Source organism: Amia ocellicauda, chromosome 17 (genome assembly GCF_036373705.1).
Source record: "Amia ocellicauda isolate fAmiCal2 chromosome 17, fAmiCal2.hap1, whole genome shotgun sequence".
In the NCBI taxonomy this organism is placed as follows: Eukaryota; Metazoa; Chordata; class Actinopteri; order Amiiformes; family Amiidae; genus Amia; species Amia ocellicauda.
The window spans coordinates 20,312,501-20,334,035 of record NC_089866.1 but is presented as its reverse complement, the minus strand read 5'-3'; the positions used below and the strand labels follow the sequence as shown (position 1 = coordinate 20,334,035).

Here is a 21,535-nt window from a genome sequence, read left to right as displayed (position 1 = left end):
TTGCTAAGCAGAATGTGATATTTGTTACTTTCTGGGTTAACATCTGTTTGTTTCTGAAACTCAATGGCATCAGCTTAAGCTACTTGTATAACAAACATCTTACCGGTTTTGCATTGGACTGAGACTTCAATGTTGATACTAAACTGCTTAAGGTTTCAAAGCCGATCTTGATGTTGAACCTTCTCTTTTGTTCAGCTGAAATGTGATTTCCTCTCCTGATCTGCAATAACAGATGACAAACAGGCATTTGTTTTTGTAGTGAGGAAGATGGAGAAGAGTAGAACTTCCACAATATGATTAAATTGCTGTCCATATTCAGATCCCTAGTCATGGGAGAAAAAAAAAATTGAAAAGACGTGGTATCCTATTGTAATGGTGGTGGCAAATATTTCATACACTATTAGACTTGCGAGTGTGGTAATGAAAATAAAAGTTAACTAAATTAAATGTTACACAGTTCAAAGTGTTTCTATGAAGGGTACAAAAACAACACCCAATGCACACCAGATATCCACACAAAAAATGAACACAAAATCAAAAAAACATGAGTACATGAAGTGGCAGTAACCTTCATTCCGATCGGTGTGTCAAGCTTAGAGAGGCCGGTGGAGGTGTTGAGTGGGGACTGGGGACTGGTGCTCTGCTCGGAGGCACACGGGGAGGCTTTGCCAGAGCTGCGGCCGTCGCGCACTGGAAAACAAACCCACATCAGACAGGCTTACTGAGCGCTTTCACATGACAGAGGTAACAATAATAATACATTTTATTTGGGGGACACCTTTGTAGACACTCAAAGACATCTTACATCAAAAGTTGACCTATATAAACTCAATACAATACAGTACAATACAGATTAAAATTGAGAAATACATAGGCACTGACAGTTTCAAAGGAAACATCAGCTAAAATGTAGCCATAGGGCTATAGAAGGTAGGCTTTCTTAAAGAGGTGAGTTTTTAAAAGGTTTTTGAAAGAGATGAGAGTGTCTGCTTGTTTTATGTGTGATGGGAGTGCGTTCCAGAGCCTGGGTGCCGAGCAACTGAAGGCCCAGCCACCCATGGTGGGGAGACGGAGTCAGGGTGATAAGGAGATTAGCAGAAGAGGAACGGAGGGAGCGGGAAGGGGCATAGGCTGGGAGAAGGTCTGACAGGTAGGTAGGTGCCAGGTTATGGAGGACTTTGTAAGTAAGGAGGGACTTAAAGACAATAAGGTAGTGCACAGGGAGCCAATGTAAATGGATAAGGACTGGAGTGATATGTTCAGATCTAGTGCAGGTGAGTATTCTGGCAGCAGAGTTCTGAACCAATTGTAGTTTAGTTTAATAGGGATACCAGTAAGGAGAGAACTGCAGTAGTACAATCAGGAAGTGACCAAGGCATGGATAAGGGTTTCAGTGCTGGAATGTGACAATGAAGGACGAAGCCTGGAGATGTGGAAAAATGATGTCCGGGTGATGGCTTTTATATGGGGTTCAAACGAGAGCATACTGTCCAAGACGACACCAAGACTTTTGACTTGTGTTGACAGCGGAACTGAAAAACCATCTATGTTAATACTAAGGTTGTGTTTAGAAAGAATAGATTTAGTGCCAATAAGCATGACCTCCGTCTTATTGTTGTTAAGTTTAAGGAGGTTCATGCTAATCCAGCTCCTAATGTCTTGGAGACAGTTAATGAGGGAAGTGGTGGGTTTGGTGGAGATGTAAAGCTACTTATCATCAGCATAGCAATGAAAACTGACTTTGTGATGACGCATAATCTTTACCAGCGGTAGGAGGTAGATTATGAAAAGGTGGTCCAAACGCTGACCCCTGGGGAACACCCTGAGAAACAGCTGCACACCCTGATCCGTGTTTTTTAATTTGCACAAACTGTTGATGGTCAGTGAGGTAAGAAGAAAACCAAGAGAGTGCAACACCCATGACACCAACACCAGCTAAACGTTCTATGAGGAGTGGATGGGAGATGGTATCAAAAGGATGCAGAAGGATGAGAATGGATAGTACACCTGAGTCAGCTGCACAGAGAAGGTCATTGGTGATTTTTACTAGGGCTGTTTCAGTCCTGTGGCTAGAGTGAAAACCAGACTGGATTGGTTTATGAAGGTTATTGGAGATGAGATGGAGTTGAAATCGAGTGGCCACAACCCACTCAAGTGTTTTGGAAAGGAAGGAAAGGTTTGAGATGGGACAGAAGTTGTTCAGGTCATAACGAGTCACATACATACATTGTATTAGTCCTGTTGATCCAGATGTTCACCACTAGCTTACACCCTAAACAGCCTTAAATCACACATGAACACAGAGAATACGGCCACTTCACAAAAACTATTGTTTATGCTTTCAGTAATGCCAGTGGGAGCTCTAGAGGCCTGGCTCTGTGCACCACCAACAGGAATTAACAGTTGGTCTTACCAGCTGTGGGTGAGGAGGCCTGTTTCCTGCACGCCGTGGAGGGCGTTGTCTCTTCTTTGGGGATGATGAGTTGCGGAGAGTTCTGCGCTTGCTGTAATATGTGGAACTCTGGCAGCCCGGTACTCTGAAAAACACGAGACAAAACGGAAGCGAGATTAGACAGATTGTTGATAAGCAAAGGATGGAAAGCTGACGATTCATCTAAAATCTCCACAATCTTTACAGAATCAATGTGACTAAAAAAAAACGTTTTAGATTAAATATATTTACTTTTGCTTTGTTTTGTTTTTTTCTGAATCACAGTGCATTCATTGCAAAATTCCAGAAATCCGTGGAATAATAGGTTTTGTGAATTTAGACTAGCATGTTTTAAAGGGCTTTGACAATTATTTCACAAAGAGAAGTTGCAAAGGAGTACAAAGCCACTCCAAAGGTTACCCTTCCAATGGCAGTTGGGGTAATAACGACACCAGTGGTAGGCACCCCCTCTCCTTTCATTGGGCCAGGGGTTACAATCACGGCGCTGGTCTGCCCTGGAATAGGAACTGAACAAAAATACACCCTCATATAGCACGTCACCTTTGTTCCTATTAATTTAAAACACAATGTCTGCAGGTAAGCAAGGCTAAAAGACACAATGGAACAAGGAAAGAACACTAATGCAAAGGGACAGCGTCTCACACCTAAAAGAGACGAATGGGACATCCCTGCAAAATGGGAATGTTGACGAGTCTATTGCCATTCTCAATTCTCTGTGTTCAATTAAACTAAAGTATTTTCTATTTTCACAAAGCAACGAATGACTCGTGATTTACTACGATTTAATACCATCTTCGATACCCCTGAATTAAAATGACCAAAGATAGGCAAATTAATCTCCACCATTGTGGTCATACGATCAGGTTTCCCGTCACATAATAAATCTAAAGGGTCAGTAAGAGAAGACTTTTCCAAATGTGCGTCAACACAAAAATAAATGATTGAATGTAGAAATGATCTTACAATAACACAAAGTTGTATCATTTAGATCTATTTAATGCATTCTGTTGTACTAGGATGTGCGAATGTGAATACAATGCTAACAGAAGAGGTTGAAAGGTTAATTCCTGTCTGAGAACTGGAGGGGTGGGTCTTAAAAATATGGAATGCATATTTTAAAAGTTAATAGTCACCAATTAATGCCGTCAAAATTATGACATACCAATTGGCCTGCAGAATTAAAGAGTTCACTATGAAATGTGGTTCTAACCCACCCTGTGCAGTGTGTTTCTACTGTGTGACACCACACCGCCAATACTTATACTTCAAAAACGCTTGACGCCAATTATGGCCTCATGCTATTGGTCAAGGTGATGGCTGCTTACTTGCATTACTGAAAAATCAGTAAATATGTATTCCCGAAAACAACACAAGTTTCTACACTTTTTTTTTTTTTTTTCAAAAGACACTGAAGACACCAAAAAACAACAAACAACACACACTTAAACACGATGTAATTTTCTAAACAGATAATCAGTTGTGTTATCCCACCTGCACCAAACCAGAAGGGATCAGGGCTTCGGTTACCTGGAGTAAAAAAGGCAAGGGGTTTGGGGCCTGCAGGCACAATTTTCTGCAGGTGTTTTGTCCTTTTTCCTGAGCTTGAAGGATTAATTGGTTTTGGGAGCGCAAAAGTCTGGGGGGTCTGCCTGGCAGCCGTGGGCGGCAGGGGCTGCCGCACTCTGGGCTGCAGTGCAGTTTTCAAAGGCACCCTGGTGTGCTGCACTGCCTGCAGGGTGAAACCCGGGCTCTGACCAAAGGTGGTGGCTGCAGCGCTGTGCGTCACAGTTGAAGAGGCAGTGTGTGTAATGACCGACTCAAACTTGGGCGTCTGTACGGTGGTGGGGGCAGTGGCCTGGCTGCTCGGAGCCAGCCCGGGGTGAGGCACACTGGTCTTCTGGGCTGTTGGGTGAAGGGAGGTCCGAGGGGGATCCGATGCGCTGGTGTCGCCTGCCGACACCGGCACAGAGTACAGAGGTAAAAAGTTGTGCCCGAAAGTAGAGTCTGGAGCAGTGCTGCTCTCGCTGCTGTGATTGGGCGTAGCCGTGACGATGGAGGTAGTTCCCGGAGATGAAATGAACTCGTGGTCCAGGCTCACAGATGGGAGATCAGGGGAGAGGCTCACAGGTTGCAGAATGGAAGCCTGACAAGAGAGGAAACACATCACAAAGCATGGAACAGCAGCTGCACCAGGCATGGCTCCAGAAAGGGCAGAGCAGACGGGAAATTGTAGACTGATGTTAAACTCCTCAAACCATGAAGGCTGCTGTTGCACAGAATAAAAATATAGAGGACAGATAAACACCAACCACCATTGCTATCATGTGCTTCGAAATGAGTGCTGAGCTCAACTAGCTGTATTACAAGGTACTTTACTTTGCGTGACTGGAAAACAATTCAGCAAAACATAAAATCATACTTATTTCAAGTGACTAAACAAAGATAACACTGATTTTAAGATTTCACACTTAAGTTACTGATGGAAATCTGGTCTTCACAAGCTTAGAGTGAACTCTTGCACTTTTAAGATCTGATAATAAATTATCTTACCTGAGTTGGAGAATTGCTGTTTGATAGGGAAGGTAATGATAAGGCAGGCTGACGAACAATATGAAATAAATCTAATTAAAAAGAAAATAATTATAATTAATAACAGGGTTCTAAACTGCAACCAAAACACTTTTCGACCCTTTCACATGGCAGTGCAACACCAAATGTGTATTGGTTGCAAGGGTGTACAAAATGTAGGTGGTAATGTTAGTTTTTGGTTAACAGTTAAGATAAGATAAGATCAACTAGGGTTGTGCTGGTAAACAGTATACTGCCTCACCACAGTGGAAAAAAATAATCATCAATATCTGCTTTTTCTAAATATCTATAAAGCTGTGCTTCATCTCCAACTGCGATAGAAACTAAAACAATTTATGGAGTGAGACATTGGAATAGGTGTCTGTCAGGTTGGTCATAGCTATAAACATCAACACATTTCCATACCAACTGTGCTTGAAAAATATATATTATTTTTTTCTTAGCAGATGCCATTATCCAGGGCAACTTACAACATATAAACACTATACAAAGTGTATACAGGTAAAACTTTTTCTGTCAAATGTGTGATTACAGTCGGTCGATAAGCAACAGCTGGGAGAATAAAGTGTCATTCTAAATTTGAGTCCTCTTAGCCTATTAAACAAAATTATGCTACTTTTAAAAGTCTGTAGTTGAAGTCAGCAACTTCATAACACTTTATAAATCTATTTTCAATTGAGTAATCTGCATATCATTTTTAAAAATCTTTTAAGACTATAAGCGCTGACATTTCAAACTACCTACAAGCGCCAAAGCCGGTCTTTGTAACCGACAGCTCTTTAACAGCTGCAATATGACAATCAAAGGCAAACCATCGTATAAAACTCCAAAGTTTTATTCATGAACATCAAATCCAACATTTACATAGCACAAATTTATTTAAATTGAAATATGATCATAAAACATTAATATTATTGTTATAAATAACAACACACTTTTTTCTAAACGCGCACACTGCAGTCAAAACATGAATAACTACATATAACCTACAATAAGCAGAAAGCTCAAAAATGGCATACAATTAGAGAATGAAACAAGTGTAAATGTACATATTGGAATAATGCTCAAAAGCAATATTTTATAGTTAAAAAATAACCATTGCATTCATCAAAACATAATTGTACACTAAAGTAAACATTTTCAACATTGTGTAAACTTTGTTTTCAGCATACAGTGCTTTTATTCACTGTACTGTTTTGTATTTCAATAAACTATTTACTATTTATATTCAGCTTGCATACCTGACAACTCAGGACAGTCCACACAGGACATGTTTCTCCACTTTCTCTGTATGAGCAAGAACCTCACACTGCATTTTGACAGCCCTCTCCAGGTGAACACTTTTACTCCACAAATATATAGTACTGCAATAAATGCTCCTCCACTGATAATGTCCATGAATCATTATTTTGTGTGCGATGTGCTGCGTTATTGCACTCTGTACTATGTGCAGTAGCATACGCGTATTGATCAGTAGAGTAAAAGCACGTTTCACTCGCAATGTTTTCACAACACTGGCACAAACCCACGATTGATCTGTCATTCCCAGTATCACTGATGCCCCTGAATCAGTCATGTTCATATACACGGCATGTCCAAAACGAGCTCTCTTCAATCTCTGTTTCCAATCCATGTTTATTTGCGGGTAATCACTGTATCCACTCAATCTGACTATAGTTTTGTTTTTTCAAACACATGAAAGTCTGTAGACAGGTAGAAATTGCCACTTGAGCGACAGACTGAATGTATTGTAAAGGGAAGGCAGGATTATGCATTATATTTTATTTATTATGTATTTATATGACCGGTCAAAATAGCCCGATTTTGGCTATTCTAGGTAAATGTGTTTATAACTTATTTTCACAGTTATGCAGATAAAACGCTGTAGACATGTTTAATACATATATTTAGGAAAAGTCATGAACGGGTATGTGCAGTGTATTTAGGAACACAGAGTAATTCAAATTTTAATAAACAAATCGGTCAAATTGACCGGCTCAGCTCTTCTAGTGTTAAATCATTTTTGTGAGGGGGATGTCCTTCCCGTAGGAGGATCATCATTGTTGTTGTTTGGTTTCCTTTTTATTCAAATTGATTGTGTTTGGTATGCATTTTGTTTTACTACCTCAACCAATTGCTGCTGACAATCTAATATTATTTATGGATTACATTTATTTTATTGTACTAGTTAAGAGTTCAGGAGAACAGCCATGTCAGCCCATCTCAGAAACACACCAGACTGACACTTTGAAATCTGCAATCAACACACTTTGAACTTTATTTGAAGAGTCTCAGTATAAGTATCCGAATCAATGTATAAAAGATGGCTATTCATTCTCCTGGTTCTGTATGGACCACGAGTACATAATGGGACATAGCCAGTTCAGTTAATTATCATCACACAGTGGCAAACAATTGGTGGAACCAAATCATGTGCTGGTGCTACCAACTACACCAGTTCCACTAGTGGAAAAAGTTAGTATACAACCATGAATAATTAATCAATGCATCCTATATCAATTGCAAAACAAATTAGTAATTCTAGGAAAAGTACAGACTAAAAAGAATTACAAAGTTTCAGAGTTACAAAAGAGCATCATAATTTACCTTGAAAAGGCTCAAATGTATCCATAAAATCTAGATTTGGCTGAAGAGGGATCAATCCTGGCTGAATCATATCAGCATTTCCAGCATGTGCTGTTATGTCAGAGAAAAACATTAAGTTAACAACGCGTTAGTATCCAACAGCTGATGGTTGAGGATACTAGAGTATACCTGTAGAACAAATGTTTGGAAGAGTCATTGTCAAATGACAAAACAGCAATTTAGTAATATTACAGCAAAATGTAATCCTTTCAAAATAGAGAAAATGATGCCACAGTACATTACAACTTGTATAACCATACGATACTAACAGGGTCGGCAAGATTCCCCCTTATAAAATCTATGTGAAACTACTTTGAACAGAGAATTAATTAATAGTACTTTTAGACTTTTAGGAACTGCTATGCTGTCTAGCCGGAATAATTGCTAATGCAAGCGCACATGCACAATTGTGCTTAAACATGAATACAAAATTATAAATGATATGTTGAAAGTAGGTTCAGAATAAATTTGCATGTATTTTCAAGCCCCACTGCCTTGCTCGTTACCTATCTCCCTGGGGTTGGGCCAGGCCACTGCCTGGTGGGAGGCGATGGTGGAGAACAGCGTGTCAGAGAACTCCGACATGAGCATGTCCATGTCGAACAGCTGGTCCATCTCCATGGGGACAGGAGAATCCTGGCTTTTCCAGCTCGCTCGCCTGACACCCACCTCCTCATCCTGACAAAGGGAGACACGGAAGGTGTCTGGACAACACTCTCCAAACAGCGAGAACTGCTCCCCGGCTCCCTTTGTGTTCAAAATGCACAGCGGCCAGTTAGTGAACAGCATGCAAGACAGCACACAAAAGACATTGCTTACAACAATACGCAACAACACAAACAAACCAACCGAGCAACTCCTTGCTAGTGTTTTGACACTTGGTAAACCTGTGCCAAAATATAAGATTGCGAATTATTCCCATTCATCTTATTTTAGAATGAGAAAAGTATTTTTTTCAGTTATTGAAACTATAGTTGACTAAATAATAATACTTAACATCTAAATATTTGAACTGTTGCCAGTTTGCAGATTTAGACTCAACATAAAAAGACAGAACAGTGTATCCTGATATTTTACACCAAGATGTTTAATGTACATTAGACCCATTTCTCCATTTTATGATATGAAATCACAGCTGTTTTTGGTTGTTGTTTTTACATTTAAAACAATAACAAAAAAGATTATTTCATATTGAAATGTGTAGTTTTTTTAAACAGAAAAGTAAATGTAGTTATAATTTTCCTGCTTATAAAAGGAGTTTACAGTGAACTTGACTCCAAGCCAATATAAGTTTCAGTCTGAAGCCAAACACAAGAAAAAGCAGTGGGGTGCTTTCAATGATTCCACTATACACACATTCGCTCATTTGCAGCATGCAGTCACACTATAAAAACCTTCTTCTTTTGTAGGTTACTTCATAACATAAACATTACTGACGATTAAAAAAAAAAAAATCAAGATGAAGATTAAATAAAACTGTGAAATTATAAGTTTTATAAGTAAATGCATGGACCACAATTGAAATGGAAGGCACTCCTTTGAGAGTCAGTATGATTAGTGAGTGACAGACATCGCTACGTGCGTTACATGTCCATGTGACCAAGAGCAGCTTCTCATCAAACTCGGCCTCATTGCTTTTAGCGATTTATATTGATATGCAATTTGTATAAAGAAAACATTGAGACATTCTGAATTACGGACACAGTGCCAACTTTGCCTGTTCTTTTGAAAATCAAGATGATGTCATACCTTGAGAAGGCTGGAGAGGTCTTCATCTTTGTGCTTCTGTAACTGTAACAGTAACATACACAACAGCATTAACCCTGGTGCTTTCCAATCCAGAATTTAATGAAGCAGTCAGATTCAAAAGATATAGAGGACAGCTTAGCTGTGACAATTTCCTTCAGAAATAATCTCAGTATTTCTAAACATAGCCGACGTATCTCAGAAAGCGCTTACCCGTTTTTTGAAATATGTTCGCCACTTGTGATATTCTCTGATAACGATTTCAATTCTTCGTTTCCAATATTTGCCCTCTGTGGCTATTGCCTTATAGGGAAGAGAGAGAGAGAGAGAGAGCATGCGAGAGAGAGAGAGCGAGAGCGAGAGAGGTCAAATTGGAAGCTTGAAAGAAAAACTGCATTTTACTTTCAATTAAGGACCCATGAGGCTATACAACTAGGAAACATGGCAAAACAGTAATACAACCAGTATATATTTTTTAAAGTATAAACTGATGTTAGTTGGAAGTAGAGTAGTTTGACCAGTAGATGGCACTCTTACACCTAAATCAGAAATTAAAAGCCCATCTGGTGACAAGGAATGTCAGTCTTTCTTCTGGTAAGACTGTCTACATGTGGATATGACAGATACTGAAGCCCACAGAGGAGTGCTGAAGACATCAAGACAATGGGGCCTTGAGTAAACTACACCTCAGCCTTTCTATTTAGTCCTACCTGCATTTCCCCTTGAGTTTCATAGGCTAGGACAGGTGTTGTGAGACTGTAGTAAATGTAGTGTCTCTGAATAGATTTGTAATGGTTTCTGAATATACCTCTGGTCTGCGATGTTCTTCTGAATCAACAGAACCGTCCAACGGTGTAACAAAGTGGCAGACTGGGTTGTCTCTCTTTTCCACATCTGTCAACAAATAATGTTTTGCATAAAAAGGATTAAGGGAAGACAGAATTAACAATGAAGCATTGGATCTTGCGAGACCAAAACAAGCCAAAGCTCTGAAGCAGGGCTACACAGCAGAAAATATATAGTCATATATACATACATACATACATACATTTACTATATACGCATGCTTCAGTTGCCCCACTTCTAAGGTTAAGGCTTTAAGCAGTAAAATGCAGTTATTTATATTTTGATGATTGTTAACATCTCAAATCAATAGGATTCAGAGACTACATAGAACTGAACAGGAATACCAGCACTGTGACAGTGGGATCCTTACATTGCATGTACCAAGCCCTCCAGATGGCGTTGTTCAGGCGAATTTTGTCTCTCCACAGCAGCTTCAGACCTTTAAAGTTCTTCCATTTCGGTGACACCAGTCTCCCACTGCAAATACAAATCAATTGATCGATAAATTAAACTGCAGTGCTGCAGCAATAAAACTGTAACCTGAAAAGAGGCCACAGACACACACACACACACAATTATGAATGTAGAACCTGCGGATGACACAGAGAAGCATGTAGAGATGTCTGGTTAATAACAAGAAGAGACAGCAAAATAAATGAACGGATCCAATATCAAACAAAACTATACGAAATCAGTGAAAGACTGATAATGTTAAAATGGCAGTAGGCTGGACACATTGAAAGAAGAGCAGATCAAAGATGGACAATGGATGCCAAGAGATGAAAAAATACCAAGACGACGACTACATGGGAAGATGGGAAAATTAAATAGCATTTGCAGGCGTGACATGTAAAAGAGAAGCTGTAGATCGAAGCTAGTGGAAACATCTTGGGGAGGCCTTCATCTGGCAGTGGATCGATACAGGCTGATGGTATGATGGTATATATATAAAAATATTATATATATATATATTACATACATAAATATGAGAGACAAATACGAGAGAGCAAAATAGAGATATATAGATATAACCAGCTATCTTGGCAGGTGCTTGACTAATGCAAATCAATAGAATCAATGGTAGCAAAGTCCAGCACTTTTTACAGGCTAACTTATGGCTGAGGACCTGATGTTCAACATGTGCAATGTACTGTGGGACTGTGTTCAGAGATTGCATGGAGCAGTAGTAGGATTTCAAAACATACCTGGAAAAAGCCATCATAAGAGATTTTAATAATCAATATATTATTTACAAAACTACAATTATAAAAAATCCTTAAGTCAGCAGGATGAAGTATTTACTCTAAATCTTCAAAGCACTATCAACCGAAACCTAATTCACAAATTATTGTTGCTAACCTGAAAATAAACAAAACTAAATCCATTTTAAACATTCATGTGTCCACTTTATTTTTCTCTGGAGGAGTGTGTTATTTTATTGCATATGGCAGTATATGATAAGAGGCTTTGTTTCCCTGTTATAGAGCAAAGAGTCTCAGTGCCAATCTGCCATAGCTTACACAGCTGTTGACACTAAACAAGCCTCAATCAGGTGACAACTGTGCTCTGGCTGATAATGGATACAAACAGACACTGTGCTGGGCTTAATGTATGAACCAAAATTATCTCTCTGGTGCAAACAACTATCAATTGTTTAAAAGGGACACTAGTACGAAATACAAATTGTAACATGACAGGCCCCTTGTTGAGAGTGTAGGTACAGGGGCACAGCTGCTACAAATAACTGCTTACAATTAATGTTGATTTAAAGGAATTAATATGCATAATTGTAAATTAATTTGAGATGAGCAAGACAACATTTTTCGCTTTACATCCCATCAGCTTCTGGAAAGTCTCCAAAGAGAAAAAATATGCTTTTTCTTGTTTAGTTTTTTGGCATGTAATGGAATCAGGACAGCTTATCTCATCACTACAATCAGAATCTAACTGTTGGGAAGATTTACACTGATACACAGCCTGTTCTGCAGACAGGGAAAAGGAGGACCAAGATGAAGTTCCTATTTTCAGACCAATTTTGATGGACAATCACTTTTCAGTCATTGATGTGCAGGTTACTATTTCAAGGTCTATGGCCCTCCATGGAGTCTCTTTCTAAAAATTAAATGGAGTAGTTTTGGTTAAATGAAAAAGACAAATGCTTTCAGACCACCTTAAATCAACCCAACAAAAACCTCATAGCTGGGGTTGTATTACTTCCCAAAGCATTAAGTAGGATCATTACATATGTAATCATTTGAATTTCTGATTATTTTGGGGAGCAGTGTACAAAAAGGTAACGAATATCCAAAACCTAATGAACAAAATGTATCCTAGAATACATGTGCATTGAAATTGCCATTCTTGTGCATGCAGAATCAGGACTCATTTTGTAAGGAATGTTCATTACAGCTCTATATAGCATACAATACATCCCATTCAAACATTGCTTTCAGTAATTGTACAATCAACATTTAAAGAATGAATACAAATACACTTTCTTTCACCGCTGGACAATCTTTCTTTTCAGATACGCAGAGGATAACACTGGAAAAAGTCTCCCAGCTAAAAGATGTTTGCTCCGTTTTTAGATTTTTAAAAAGGGAATCTCAAAATCAGGGTAATTTAAGTATGTCAGTGTACAACACAAGCCTTTACACAAGCACTGCCCTGCTTCTCACCATCTAAATGTGTGTGCAAGGTCTTTAGATATCAAAAGACCTTCTGATCTGGGCAGGCAGATAATGTGAACGATTCAATAAGGGGGAAGGAAAAGACACAAAGAATGCATTGGGCACTAGTTTTATTTTGATGAACACAGTCCCCATGTTATGCATTCAGCCAGAAGTTTTGAACATACTCAATCACGGTGATTAATGAGTCACTAGCCACTGTGCATCCGGTTACCATAGTAGAGTTCAGGGATTTAATATGACTTAATCTGTACAGCCAGGTCAGTGACTTACACACACAGCTGATACAGCCATAATCAGCCAGGAAAGGAAGTCGTGTGGCACAATTTGGAATAACCCGGTGCAAAGGAGCTTGGGACTGCAGCAGAGGAGAGGAAAAAGAAAACATTCAGGGTAATAATACAAAAATCCCACAAGATTAACCAGACAAATATTAATATGCTCTGTAAGGCATTATCTGAGCATCAGCCTACCACATTGATAAGTAGCTATGCATGTTCTATACACATGCCGTGATGCCACAGTATTTCTCTCTCTGCTGCCCTGATAATCTCTTAGTAGCTTACAGGAACACATATGTTTCCATTCCACATCATCACCAACAACAGTCTTTAAGAGCTGAAGGGAAGGTTCCATCTTGAAGGCAGGATTTTTTTTTAAAATTTATTGGCTGATTTACCCATGCATTATTTATACCAAAAAAAAGGTCCAACTAACAATTGTTTGAAGAATTGGAAATTAATATTGAGCCACAGCCCCAATAAGTATCGTTGTGATGTGCTGGTAACAGCGCAGCTCTGTTTCAGGCTGTTTGGATCAGGAGGAAACCGGAGCCCAAAAACTCTGGCTAACCCAGACCAGCTTCAGCTGTCTCTTCTGCTCAGGAACATTTCACATCAGGAAACCCGAAACCCCAGCTCTGTTTCGGGGGGATAAAATAACAGCAACCTCTGAGAAACAGAGCTCACTCTATATATAACGCACACTGTGGAAAACACCCGAAGACAAATGTTTTCTAATGTAAAATGAAGATAATGTATCACTATGGTGTTTTCTTTTTATATTTACCATGAAAATATTCAATGTTTGTACATAAACCACAAAGTAATACGCTGGTCTGCTCTACCCTCTCATACAAACCTGTTTATTTGGTGTTTTCCATGTATTCCCAAAGTGATAAATGCAAAAGTGAAACTACCTTCACTGGAAGCAGGCGTTTGGTTATTGCTGCACTCGGGTAATAGCTAAGATACTCATTAGCCTTTGCACAAAGCAGAGTGAAGTCAAATCCTTTACGATCTTATATTATGAAAGCACCATCTGACATTAGACAGTGACCAGGTAAAGAAAAATATTTCCGATGCACAATATACAATAATATACAAATCAGCTCTCAAACTCAAGACAGTGGCAAATATTACTAAAAAGGGACTGTGCAAATCCACATTTTTAATTTTTGTATTATGTTTGGTAGAAGTGATAGAAAGTGGTTTTGGAATTAGCAGTTAAGTCTCTAATTATTGACTGAGATTTCAGGATGTGCCAAACAGGTATAGTGCAGCCCCTGATGTGTGTAGTTGAATAAACAGCCCTGGAGATCTGCCCTTGGAGGTGCAGGCAATAGAACTAGCTGCTGAAACAAGCCCCTGACATGCCTGTAATCACAGGCTAGTGTATCACTGTGAATGTGCTGAGTGCTGCTCACACAATCATACCCTGGTGCTGCCACACTAAGTGTCTTTTCATCAGCTGAAATACACACACACATCCAGACATCTAGATCCTATTTTTAGCAGTGTGCATGACCTGCAATGACACTCAACATTACAATTAAGCTCTCAAGTACTTAACTAATAAAGCAATCATAAATCTTTAACTGGTAGAGAGATGTACAATAGATGTCAACATACATCTTCCCCTAACGGATTTCCTCTTTACTTCAATACTTCCTGTGGCCTTATGAAAACACAAAATACACTTTATAACAGTTTTGTTTTCTAATAAGTTCCTATTTTCTTGTACTGAATGCATGTTACAATACACCTCATATATTGTGTATATTGGAATTTGTAAAATGTATTATGCTTTGAGTTGCACAGTATTATGTGAATTGGAATTTGTAATATGTTATGCCTTGTACTGCATTGTATTTCTGCACTTTGTATTATATTTTGTAAGTCATCCTGGATAAGGGCATCTGCTAATAAATAAATAAAATTATTAAGAGACGGTCTCCCAAGACAATAAATTGCAAGACTGGCTAAACTCAATTAAACACGGCACAAACCCATCATGCTTTATTAAAAAGGCTGTCAAAGACTCAATGAGGTCCCCGTATTAATTTAAAGGTATAATCATGCTGATCTAGAAAGGTGAGCCTCTGAGCTAAATCCACTGGACATTATTGTTTTTATCGTTATTTACTGTAGGTTTAACTTTCCATTTGGTATGTTTATAACAAAGACACATGATCGCAGTTTGTATAACAACTATAAATACATCTTCCTTACAGCAGTTTATAACTGCAAACAATAACACTGCCAAGCTGATGTCACACTTCATATGCAGCATGCCAACTTTAGTTCAGAATGGTTAATTAAAAAGCTGACCTATAAGATAACCCATAAAATCACTCAGGAACTTATGTGGGTCAATGACATGACATGCATTTTTTGTGTCCGAAGACATTTTCTTAAACATTTTTTAAATATATAATTTAAATTATTCTATGATATCTACTGTATATGGAACCAATTTCATTTAAATATAATACAGTGCTATATTAAATGTATTCTATTTAAAAAAAAAACTAAAAAAAAAACTCTTGCGAAAATGCATTTCTCCAAACGTCAAATGGCGCAACCCATAAAATGTAATATCACTAAGAAAATTATGAACAGGATATGGCATCACAAAAGAAGACCCCAAATGACCCCTATTCTGCAGTAACAAGATTAACAATTCTCTCGCAAATATTTGATAATTTGACATTTTTGAGCCATGTTGAGGATGGGTCAAGTTACCATGTCAGGTGGCATGACCCCTGGAAAACTACAAAACAAGAATGGTTTTGTAACAATATAGGTTTTATTTAAAAAACTTATGTACACACTTTACTTAAAGGCCAAAAGTTAATATAGGTGTCTAATTCAATGCTTGTTGGATTTGAATTGAGTTTGAAAAGTCAGGTGGCACAACCAAGTCAAATGGGGCAACCAGAATTAGTTACCCCAATGGAAAAAAAGGCATGTTAATTTATGTTTTTGAATATATTAAATACATTTGAATGATCATAATTATCTTTCTGTATATTAAGTTATTTAAGTGCATCTATTTTAATTTATTTTTGTTTCAAAAGAAACACCTGAACAAAATAAATTAACACAGCACCTCATTGCTCCAGTCCAGGGACACAGAGTCATACATGAAAGAATGTTTGCTAGTTAAAGTATGTAATACACTGAATTTATGGTCAGGCTTATAAAATCATACATTTCATATAGAAAACGTATTTTTAAAAAATGTTCAAAGATATTTTCACCATTGTATGTATGTTCAGAAAATAATACCTTTTGTATTTCATGAAAGCAGTGATTTTGATTTATATTCTTGCATTCTGTGGTACAAATTTACTCTAAACTCTTCCACATAGTTTAGGTTATTTCAATGACACATTATTCCTTAATTTCTTACGCTATTTTCACCGAGCTACATCTACAAATTTCAGTTTGAGTGGTATTTCAACATAAAATCTCAAAAAGTTCCTTACACTTTAATGGAGTAAAAGGTAAAAAAATTCAATTTCAAAAATCACATTTCTATTTTTGTGAAAAAAACTTGGTAGTAGTGTAATATAGTTTGCCTGATCATGATCAACTATGCAGAAAAGTATAGTACAGTTTGTCTGTTTTCATTTGATAGGTGTCACATACGTGTATTCCGTATAATGTCCATATTGAAAATGTAATTATATATATATATATATATATATATACACTCACCTAAAGGATTATTAGGAACACCATACTAATACTGTGTTTGACCCCCTTTCGCCTTCAGAACTGCCTTAATTCTACGTGGCATTGATTCAACAAGGTGCTGAAAGCATTCTTTAGAAATGTTGGCCCATATTGATAGGATAGCATCTTGCAGTTGATGGAGATTTGTGGGATGCACATCCAGGGCACGAAGCTCCCGTTCCACCACATCCCAAAGATGCTCTATTGGGTTGAGATCTGGTGACTGTGGGGGCCAGTTTAGTACAGTGAACTCATTGTCATGTTCAAGAAATCAATTTGAAATGAATCGACCTTTGTGACATGGTGCATTATCCTGCTGGAAGTAGCCATCAGAGGATGGGTACATGGTGGTCATAAAGGGATGGACATGGTCAGAAACAATGCTCAGGTAGGCCGTGGCATTTAAACGATGCCCAATTGGCACTAAGGGGCCTAAAGTGTGCCAAGAAAACATCCCCCACACCATTACACCACCACCACCAGCCTGCACAGTGGTAACAAGGCATGATGGATCCATGTTCTCATTCTGTTTACGCCAAATTCTGACTCTACCATCTGAATGTCTCAACAGAAATCGAGACTCATCAGACCAGGCAACATTTTACCAGTCTTCAACTGTCCAATTTTGGTGAGCTTGTGCAAATTGTAGCCTCTTTTTCCTATTTGTAGTGGAGATGAGTGGTACCCGGTGGGGTCTTCTGCTGTTGTAGCCCATCCGCCTCAAGGCTTCACAAATGCTTTGCTGCATACCTCGGTTGTAACGAGTGGTTATTTCAGTCAAAGTTGCTCTTCTATTAGCTTGAATCAGTCGGCCCATTCTCCTCTGACCTCTAGCATCAACAAGGCATTTTCGCCCACAGGACTTCCGCATACTGGATGTTTTTCCCTTTTCACACCATTCTTTGTAAACCCTAGAAATGGTTGTGCGTGAAAATCCCAGTAACTGAGCAGATTGTGAAATACTCAGACTGGCCCGTCTGGCACCAACAACCATGCCACGCTCAAAATTGCTTAAATCACCTTTCTTTCCCATTCAGACATTCAGTTTGGAGTTCAGGAGATTGTCTTGACCAGGACCACACCCCTAAATGCATTGAAGCAACTGCCATGTGATTGGTTGGTTAGATAATTGCATTAATGAGAAATTGAACAGGTGTTCCTAATAATCCTTTAGGTGAGTGTATATATATATATTTTTTTTTTTACTAAGTTTATATATATATATATAAAAACTTAGTGTAAGAAGTTTAAAACAAGTGAAAATGGAGGTGAGTTAAAAGCCAAAATAAACCAGAAAAAAAATGTATGAACTTCTGTCTTGTTATTTCTTGTCAGGTGATGCAACCAGCAAATTTATATTTTAAAACATAAATTTTCATTGCAACTGCAAAGTTAAGTCATAAATATAGCTTTAATAGCTTATATACTGTATACAAATATTTTTTACAGTTTAAAAAAAAGTTTATTTCTACCTATGGGAAATTGGATGCTTAAAAACATAAATAAGTGTGTTTCTAATAAATGTAATAAAAGGGAAGTTTAGTATGTTTTATGTATTTTAGACTGTACAATGATTCATATGCACTTGTATCCAGTTGAGGGAAATACATTAAACGTATATTTTTTTTAATTAATATACAGTTGTGCCACCTGACATTTCTTGGGCGTTAAAATCAGAAATCTTATTTAAAAAAATGCCATAAAAAGCAAAAAAAAAAAAATAAATATATATACATTCTTGTATTTTACATCCATTTTGCTGTGCATTTTTTTCCCACTTTGAAACCCTTTTTTGTCATTGACCCATATACTGAAAAAGAGTTTAGCCAGTCTTTTTTTTTCTTCATTATCTCCACCTCAAAACAAGAACTGTACAGATACTACCAGCAGTGTTAAAAACAAGTCATTATGCAATTTAGCCAGGCATTTCCACAGAACAACTACCAGAACATCTGCACTGGATAGTCTCCACACCAAGAATGCTATTTTTAGACGTCTCTTGTCTTAGTCGTTCTGTTTTGCTAAATAGTTTTGGCATGATTATAACTAGCTGCTAATTTATTGTTGCCATTTTAAAAGTAATTCACAGTTGGACTGTAGAGACGGCCTTTACTTGGTAGAGTTCAAAATCCATTTGATAATATTAAATACACTATTCTCTTGGTTTAGAAAAATCAAAGATACATAAAATATTTCTTGTCCAGTCCTTTCTGCTTTAGATAGGGTTTCGTTAAAAAAGACGGCAGTGAACAATCCTCATCAAATATAGGAAGATGTAAACTAGTACAGTACAATATACAACAACTCAGACTGGTCTCTGTACAATAAAATTCATACTAAGACAAAAAAAGGCTATCAATTTTGCTTTTATTTTTAGTAATTACTGGAATACTGAAGGAGGAAACATTCAATTATATCAATGTGTACATCCAAAAGCAAGTTAGTCTGTCTGCCGAGAGCCATTTTCAGAGATAAGAGGGGTGCAAGAGAGTCTTGAAGTTTTCCTTTTCTTTCTGTTAGCTAGACCTTGACATTAAAAATAAAGGACAGGGGTGGGAGGAGGGCTCTAGCTTGTTTATCTTGACACTGTTAAATTCAGTCCGATACATTACAGGGCAGGTTATCAAGTTTAGAAAACGGGTGGGCAGACTGGGCTGCCTTGCAGGAAGACCGCCCAAAGGGCTGTATAGACACATGGCCTGATGCTCCCTACCAGAACATGTTCCCAAAATTATGAGCTTAAAGGTTCAACTCTTTAAGATGTCTGTTTGAAATCACGACAGGAGTGTTAGAGTCACATCCCACTTGAGCACCTGGGGTCTGGATATCTGAGCGCAGGCTGGGTAACCCTGGGCACGTCTGCCGGTGGCACACTGTATGAAACCACAATGGGTCAGCAGCACACCCTGTCCTTCCCTTCTCTCCCCCTCCACCTCTTCAGGCAAAGAAGGATTAATGTCATTTTCTCAGACTAAACTGAAATGTAAAAATCCCTCATCAGCCACACAAGTGTTAGATATTGGCCAATTTAAACATCTAATCTCATCAAGGCACAGTACGCCCACTGCCTTGCACAGCGCTAAATTTAGAACTCTGCTTCCCGGCCTGGGCAAGAAAACATCGAATTAAGTAAAATTACTATACATCTTACTATCCTATTCATTCACAGAGGGACAAAAGATAGATGGCAGCAGATCAAAGTGTATAATTAAAAGGACTGTTCAGGGAAATAGATTTTTTTTTCTCTTGATATTAAACTAACAATTAAAAAAAAAAAAAAAAAAAAAAAAAATCACAATCCTTATATAAAATAAAATCCAGTGCTGAGAATTTTTTCATTTTCATAATCTTACATATGAAGTCACATTCTCCCCCACTGCCTCCACGTGATATTGAAATAGATCATGAGTGCATCATTATGCAGTTAAATCAGGAAACGTCTACAATAGGAGCTTGCATGGCCTTCTTCATGCCCTGGAAATGCTGACAGCTCAAAATGAAATGTTCTGGTCCCAAGGAACAACTGAGATCAAAATAACACTCAGCCATTACTTTGTGTTAGTTTCATCATATTCAAATACACCAAAATACATTTTGCAAAACAAAATATTGCAAGGTCTCAACAAATAATTATTCAGTGCAAAATGATGCGTGAAGGCAGACTTATTCTACAACCATTCTTCTTGCAAGCACCTCAGTTGTCTTCAGTGGTAACATTTAGGCTTTGTCTTCAACTTAGAATGAGAGTGTTTCAAACACCACTTAGATATCTGCTGCAATTGTATCCTCCATTCTACACGTAGCCTTTCCTTCCAGCTTGAAATTGTGCCCTTTGCACTTGACATTGTGCAGAGACCCAACAGCATAGTCTGAACCACATTCGACTAACTATTATGAGAAAAGAAGTCTGCGTATTGTTTATGAACAGCTGCAAATGGTGCATCAACAGAGAGAATATCCTAATTCAGGAGCAACTGAGTTGGTTGGTAAGGCACGGTTGACTTCCAATAACAATAAAAAGAAGGGCAATGTGCTCAAATCGCAGCTCCTGAAAAGGGCTTTCAATAGGCTATTGAAAAACCATTTACAAACATGCACTTTCAGAAAGACATTATATTTCACTTCCTCTACAATTAGCAGCAAAGTAAATGCAAAAGCCTTTGTGTACTGGTTTCACTTAAACATTATTTGAAGATACATTATTTTTATTACACTAATATATTGTAGGGGCAGTAAGGACAGAATATAGGCAGATGGAGGAGAAGAAAAAAAAAAAAAAAAAAAAGTTACAATTCTCAGAGGGAAATCCTTGATTTTTAAATTGTGGTTCTACAGGGTAATCGGTTACATTCTGCTTCTACAATCAAATGATGTCAGTTATCAAACACTTGAAGTAATGATGCAATTTCTACGCACAACACCCAAATATTAGCTAATCATAAACCCAGGCAAAGTCTGAAAGATCAAGAGTTCACCTAATTTTCCCACAATTTAGACAACAGGGTAACTTCTTGCATGTTCATCACTTCCCAAATTGTAAGTACAGC

The 21,535-nt window shown here is 38.0% G+C and overlaps 1 protein-coding gene across 3 annotated transcripts in view; it reads right to left on the bottom strand.

The window, feature by feature from the left end:
• mlxip (MLX interacting protein) overlaps positions 1-21,535 on the bottom strand; it is a 29,328-nt gene that overhangs the window by 5,489 nt on the left and 2,304 nt on the right. Inside the window, exons 2-13 of one of the 3 annotated variants that reach the window (XM_066690359.1) lie at positions 10,650-10,756; positions 10,242-10,327; positions 9,647-9,736; positions 9,437-9,478; positions 8,194-8,434; positions 7,649-7,738; positions 5,003-5,073; positions 3,944-4,595; positions 2,852-2,958; positions 2,414-2,537; positions 569-690; positions 104-220 (exon numbers count right to left, since the gene is read on the bottom strand). In XM_066690359.1, coding sequence (XP_066546456.1) covers positions 104-220; positions 569-690; positions 2,414-2,537; positions 2,852-2,958; positions 3,944-4,595; positions 5,003-5,073; positions 7,649-7,738; positions 8,194-8,434; positions 9,437-9,478; positions 9,647-9,736; positions 10,242-10,327; positions 10,650-10,756 — 1,849 coding nt within the window. The remainder of the gene's footprint in view (positions 1-103; positions 221-568; positions 691-2,413; positions 2,538-2,851; positions 2,959-3,943; positions 4,596-5,002; positions 5,074-7,648; positions 7,739-8,193; positions 8,435-9,436; positions 9,479-9,646; positions 9,737-10,241; positions 10,328-10,649; positions 10,757-21,535) is intronic. The other 2 variants (XM_066690361.1, XM_066690360.1) reach the window with 2 other exon arrangements.